This window comes from Apaloderma vittatum, unplaced genomic scaffold (genome assembly GCF_000703405.1).
Source record: "Apaloderma vittatum isolate BGI_N311 unplaced genomic scaffold, ASM70340v1 scaffold11237, whole genome shotgun sequence".
Lineage (NCBI taxonomy): Eukaryota > Metazoa > Chordata > Aves > Trogoniformes > Trogonidae > Apaloderma > Apaloderma vittatum.
In genome coordinates, this window is record NW_009724605.1 from 101,287 (window position 1) to 108,376 (window position 7,090).

The following is a 7,090-nucleotide window of genomic DNA, read 5'->3' on the forward strand; positions in this document are numbered from 1 at the left end:
GTCTTTCTTCACTTCTTACACAGAGAAACTAGGAAGATTTACTTTCTAAATTAGCCATCTAAATTAGCTTCCTATGTTAGGTGGTGTGATTGTCTCCTTCCCGTTGATATTAATTCACTACAAAGTTACGCAACTTTTAAAAACTTTTAAAAAGAGGTTGACAAATAGGTATCTCATCTATAACGAGGTGACTCTGCCACTTAGGTAGACTAGGAACCAAGGTGACACAAAATTATCATACACAATTACAGTATTAGTGCCTTTATTTTAATAAGAAAATACATTAATAAGATATATAGAACCACAGAATGGCATGGGCTGGAAGGGACCTTAGAGATCATCTAGTCTAACCTCCCTGTCATGGGCAGGGACGTCACCTCTTGACTATACCAGGCAACACATGGGGACCAAATGGGAATATATAGACCTTGATCAGCCACTTAAATGTAATTTGTGTAGACAGGAAAACAGTTTTGTTCTGCAAACAATTTTGTTGGGTTTCTTTAACACTATAAGCTTTTTAAGGTTTCAGTGTAACACAACTTCATACAATCACAGATTCCATGTCTCTAACACTCTTCATATTAACAGATATAAGCCATATTAAAGGAAAAAAACCCCTGCAAATTGCCAATAATATTTATTCCAGTACTAAAATAAACCCCTACCAATTAAAAATTAAGATATATGTGTGGGAATAGTGATGGAAAAACACTCTTTAAAACAATGTCAGCACAGAGAAGTACGAGTGCCAGTCAGGCAATACTGCCTTGTTTCCTAACTCTGATAACCAAGACAGACTGGACTATAAAAGATGTGTCTGAATCACAGCCATCTATGCACAATCAGGGACAAGGGCAGCAAATAAGTACAGAAATTGGAAATGTTATTACAGAAGTCACACTAATATTTTCCAGATGGTAAGAGCAATTACTCATTTCTGGAGGAAGTAGAGGAAAAAAAACCAAAAAACATCTTCCCCAAAGGGTCTTAAGAAAAGACATGTATTTAATTTGGCCAAGTTCAACACAGTCACCACTTTCAGTATAAATTACATTTTTGTCACGTAATGTCACTCAATCGGATTTCAAAGCCAAGACCAGGACGACGCACTGCCGTTTGCCACCCTAACCATGGCCTTCAGTGCCAGCAGCCTGAATTTCCCCAGGCTGCTGCACATACACTACTCTCAGAAATTCAGCATCTAGCCATAGGTCTCCTCTTACCTACCTGCTTCTTCCTCACATATAATAATGTGCCTGTAGGTGACACTTCAAAACTAACTTTTGAATTATCTCAATTGCCATGTTTCTAACTACACCAGAAATGTAAGTCAGTGTTACAGGAGTGTATTGGGCTGGCTCCACCTGAAACCACTCCAAAAAACATCACATCAGGCATATCCTTCACTGGTTTGACTGGCAGCTGAAACACAGCTGAGAGAAACCTCCAGTTTGAAACTCAGGGGAAAAGAGCTGAAGAAAACATATATATATGCCTATGGCGAAAAAGCTTTTTCTTCAGGGATATAATAAAACATTGTTTTAATTTGGGATGGCTTCATTTTGTAACTCCTTTCCTTCCCCTCCAATACACTGATGTTCTGTACCTTGGTAGATTTTCTTAGCTTCCAGCCAAATACTCCATCCACATGCTAAGAGATGGTTTTTAACCCCAAAATCAAATCTTAGCTCTGCTGTATTCAGTCTGGAATATAACACACAGAATTACAGAGAAGCTGATGACAGTTTAAGGCTTGATCCTGCTGCCTGCACTGTATACCTACTTCCAAAGGAGTAAGTGGGAGTAACACACCTATTTGTCTAGATGGCTGGATATCAGCTTCACATCGTGTAAGCTCTTGGTAAGTGACTATCCATAGGTAATACCCACCACATTGAGAGCAGGCTCATCATGGCAGAATCCGAGTGCCTAGGGTACAATACCAGACTTCAGCAGACTGTATCTTTAAATAACGCCTTTATTAAACTACATTAAAAATTTGATTTTACTCCAAACACAAGATGAAAAAAATAAATTTAACAGTTAATTAAAAAAGTCAATACTTGTAAACATGCAACAGCGAATGTGTCTCTGTCACATCTTTGTTAATATGCACAGCACCTAATTTCACATTACACTGGGTAAAATTGAAAAAAGCCTTTCAAAACCTGAAAAAAATCTCAAGTATAGTCATTGTTTTCAATGTCCTGCCTGAACCACCGTGTCTGCTTTACAGCAAGGTGGAGTGAAAGATAGGGAATCCGTTGTAACCTTTAACAGAACACAGTAGAACACATAAAATAATATTCCAGCAAACTCATACCCTGACAGATAAAATCTTCTGTTTAGATAAAGTACATTGCACATTAGCAAAACAGTAGAAGCAGCCTCCAAGAAGACAAATGACATAATTTCAGTAGTTTCAGAGAGAGTATCTTTTATCTTCATTTAAAATTCCCATTAAAAAGATACTTTAAAAAAGAGCTGCACTATGCTCTTTTGTTTTGAAGAGACAGCATAAATCTTGTTTTCCTCTTTCATACTGTTCATGTCAATCATGAAAAGGCCTGATGCATGAGGTACTTATTAAAATATATTCTCCTCAAAACATGCGTGGGTACCATAAATACAGCAACAAAAATATTTTTGACTTATTTTCATTAAAATTAGAGACATTTTCCTACCAAAAAAAACCCCAAACAACGAAACTCCACCAAGTTGGTCTTGCACAGGTTAAAAAACTGAGATGGGAGAACACTGCAACAAAATTATCATGTAAAATCCCCAAGAAATGTCAAAAGATGGCTTGCCATGATTATAGAGCGTAGGAAGGGGGCAGGAAGGAATGCTCAGGAGCACATGCAGCTGAGAGGCAGATGGGGATCGGTACTACGGCTTTTTGTTCTGTACAATATCCAGGGATTCAACCTGGGAGGGAAGCTGAGGTCTTTTCCTCCCCATATCCCCCCACAACTTACACTTGGGGATCAGAGAAAAGACACCACCATACACTGAACTGAACCAAAACCAATGTAACTGTAAACTGAGCAATCAAAAAAAAAAAAAAACAACCAAAAACAACCCACCAAACCCTCCCTTGCCATAACCTAGGAGGGTAAAAAAGCCCCATATCCTCTAATACAGCAAAGCCTAAAGAAAAAACATGGTAAATAAAGAACTGACATTAAGTTAGTCACTGACCACTGCAGCACGTTATTGTACACTATCACTATTTTGTATAAAGTATTTGGTACAATTTATAGAAAGGAAAAATATTTTCCCAAGCTGTCAACAAAGCCGAATGCCTACACTGCAGAAACACCTTCTGGATAGTCAATGAGTTTAAACTGATCTACATTCAAGTCCATACAGCAATTATTCTGCCAGCTTGCCTCAGCAATTATGAGAAAAGAAACAATTTTCAGAGATAACTGGAGCTGGAAAAGATGACTGTGTTTGCTAGCTACATTCCTTTATGTTTGACACAAAGCATTCATTTCTAAAACGCCCAAGGATTTAGGTGTACAAAGATGTATCGCCAGGACAGTAATGAAAGGACCAAGTGTTAGTTGCAACTTTGTTCAAAGAGAAGCTAGGAGGAATTAGACACAGCAGGCATTCTTTTCCTCAAGGTCTGAATACATAGACAGTGAAAAAAAAAAAAAGCCCCCTCAGCCCAGGCTTGGAGAAAGGCTACTAGTTCACAGCTCTGGAGCACAGATAAAATACCACTGTCTGGGTGTAATGGCAAATCTATACTAACTTGCTCACTGAATCTGCATGTTAAATACATTTTAAATAATTTGATTTTATGTTCCTTCCACCCTTCCTCCACTCCATTTTCTTGCAAATAGATGATGATACTTAAAATGCAATGGTTAAAGCATAGCTTTCAATTAATACCAAGTCAGTGTTTAATATAATTAGAAGATTTCACAGTCAGCAACATCAACCCTTAGCAACGGTAATTTGCAAACCGGTATTAGCAGTTAACATGGTTTATGATCAAAAAAAAGATATCAACTATCCTGCAACTCAAAAGTACAAAAGCTTACATATGTTACGTAGCAATGACAAGATGTTAATACTTTGTTTTCTCTTGTGAGTGCAAGTTTGAAAAGGCTTTTTCACTGAACAGTTTCAAAATAAAAATGTGATGCCTGTCAAAGTCAGATTTCAGGAGTTTCTCAGACCAATTTCATACAGTTACCTCAGCATATGAAGCACTTCTGTTCTGTCTGAAGGAAGCCCCTCAGAACAACCACCCTGAGTGTCCACATCACATCGGCTTGGCTCCGTGTCCAAGGCGAGGTCCACCTTCTCCCTTGTTAATTCATTCCAGGACTGAGACTCCAGAACTGTTACTTGAGCAAACACCTAAAACTGGCAACGTACCTCGGTGAACAATCCCTAGAGCAGCTCTCTCACAGAATAACGTCTTCTCCTTAGGCATCACTGAAGATTTTACTCATACTATCAACCTCGTTAAGTTTTAACGAGTGTCATATCTAGGGCTAAATATAAAACTAATCAATCTCTTGCAGGTACTGTCAGATCACATATCTTTGAGAAAGCATCACCTAAAGACCATTATTTGTGATCAAACTTTGATAAAAACAAAATTAATACTAGAGGATAGTTTTCTGCCCTTCTACAGCTCTTGCTATACTTCTAACACATAAGATTAATATGAGTTCCCACACAGCAATCTGACGTGGAAAAACTATCCCTACGCCACACTAAGTTTTTAAGTTGGACAAAATAAACTTTCCTCTTTAACTGAGTCCTCAAGCTAGTGCAAGGGCTGAACTTGATTCAGGCCATTTCTCCCAGAAGCAAACTGCACTGCATTTCAGATGAGACCTAGAATATCGTAGATGACAATCTCTGTGGAGTGACTGGCTTGTGGTAGTTCTGTACCTGGGACTATACAGAAAATATTTTTAACAGAAGGCCTCTATTTGAGAGATGCCAAGTTCAAACGTCAGGTGAAGCTGGATAAGTCTGCATTTGCAAGTAAGAACACATCTCGCTACCTTTATTCATATGATAAATCCTTTTGAGATTAAACAGATGTAGGCAATACACATTCATTACATGTACAACAGCCATGGGATCCAAACTCTGCTTCTGCTCTGCCAAACCTGAAAGTCTTTTGAAGCATGCAAAACAAAACACGATACACTTATCAGCAAGTTTGATCTTGCAGGAAGAGCAGATACATTGAACAGAAAAACAAAACATCAGCGACTAATGTCATAATGAAGGTTACAGACACAAACATTGCATAATAAAACATACACATAGACATACATTTTCAGTTTTGCAATACCTGTAATTTCCAGTTTCAGACTTGGGGAAAAAAAAAAAAAGGCTTACCCAGAGCGGCGCTTTCCTCCTCTGGAAGGCATGGATCCTGCCATTCTCACTTGTCCACTTGCCATCGGTGCCACCGGCAAGGCCACCGAGCCAGGAATATCTGATGCCATTTCTGTAACACAGAAACAAGGAAAGAAGGGGAGGGGGAAGTCCTTTAATCCACTGCCTTCAAGGAGAAACCTGTGATGACAACATTAGAGAAGGGCCCTTTCAAAAATAAGCAGAGAAAGTTTTCCTTTTTATTTCTCTGGAAAAGCAAAGCTCTCCTACCAAAGACCTACAGATTCACAGCTCTTTTAAAGAACCCCAGATCTCTCAACAGCCATGGCGAGTGTCTCGGCAGACAGAGAGAATTCCACGTAGGTCCCTCGGTATTTCTGTTTACTTAATGGTTCTAATCTGACTTCTCGGAGGCACTGTCAGGTGAAGGCCAACAACCTTTTACAATAGTTAAACCGCCCTGCAGAGAACTGCAGAGCCGAACTGCCAAGACAAACGAAGCTGTGGATCATGGTACCAGGGTACCAAGGAAAATAAAACTTGAAAAACTTCTCAATTTGCCAGTGAGGTCAAAAGTTTAGAGCAGGGAGGAATTATCAAGTAACACTGCTTTTTTATTATTTATATTCCAGCGGCATTTAGAGGACCAGGTTGAACTTAGGAGAGCTCCATGGCTTCCTGCATTTCTGCGTGGTGCCTTGCAGAGCAGAACTGAGCCCGAAACCCAGGCTGCTGTTCATCCCTCTGCGAGCGCCCAGCGTACAACCACAGGTCAATGAGATCTTCAGACCTCAAAACTTTGATCTGAGGAACAGCAGGAGCATGCCTTAGGTAACAGTTTTCAAACAGCTAATGGCAACTACTCTTGCAACCTATTGATAATAGTTCATTACACTTCAAAAAATAAAAGTGGAATATAATGTATTTATACCCTTTTCTCCCATCCCATGGATTGAGGATGTTTTGCCTCTGTGCAACTCCTGTAAACTATGTAAGCAATTAAAACTTTTTTAAATGCAGATGTACTTTACTCACTCGAGGTAAAATCTGCAGTCACAACATTTAATTATCTTGAAAGAAAATGCATCTTCCTTTCAACTTTTTTTTTTTAACTTGGCAGAGTATCTGGAGCTATAGATAAATATATTTACTAATGGAAAGCAAATCTGTTAAAATATCCTGCTGCTTTTTGCCAACAGGTAAGTACAAAAGAACTTCAATTACTGAAACAGGAATCCATGTTTATTCACTATATCTGGAGAGCATCTCTGCCACACTTTCTATAAATCCATTATGCAGCATTATGCATTTTAAATAATAACATTTTATCTGTCCACTGATATCATGAATTTCTTCCAGTACATTTACTTTTATTAACTCCTTTCCAACTAAAAAGCAACAAAGTACTCATCTGGTATTTTTCAACAAAGTGTGCAAGGACAAACAACAAGGCCTCTGCCTACAGCACCACATCGCGGAACCTCCCGCTGTGTCTAAAGCTGCTGCTATGTGGAAACACTACATTAATGTATATTAGCATATTTCCATACAAAAAAAGCACGATCATCCAAAAAAAAATGGTAAATCACTGTGTCCAGAGTAAGTATGTTTAGCAGTCTAATGCCAATAATTCACTTGGAGTATTCAAACTCATATTTCATGGCTAGAACTGAAGGTCATTTTGAAATGCTCTGCTCACTCATTTATT

General features: G+C 38.6%; 1 protein-coding gene across 1 annotated transcript in view; it reads right to left on the bottom strand.

Moving 5' to 3' along the window:
* ARNT2 (aryl-hydrocarbon receptor nuclear translocator 2) overlaps nucleotides 1–5,492 on the bottom strand; it is a 74,468-nt gene extending 68,976 nt beyond the window's left edge. Inside the window, exon 1 of the mRNA XM_009872580.1 lies at nucleotides 5,383–5,492. Within this exon, the coding sequence (XP_009870882.1) occupies nucleotides 5,383–5,492 (110 nt within the window). The remainder of the gene's footprint in view (nucleotides 1–5,382) is intronic.
* Between the last annotated feature and the right edge of the window lie 1,598 nt (nucleotides 5,493–7,090).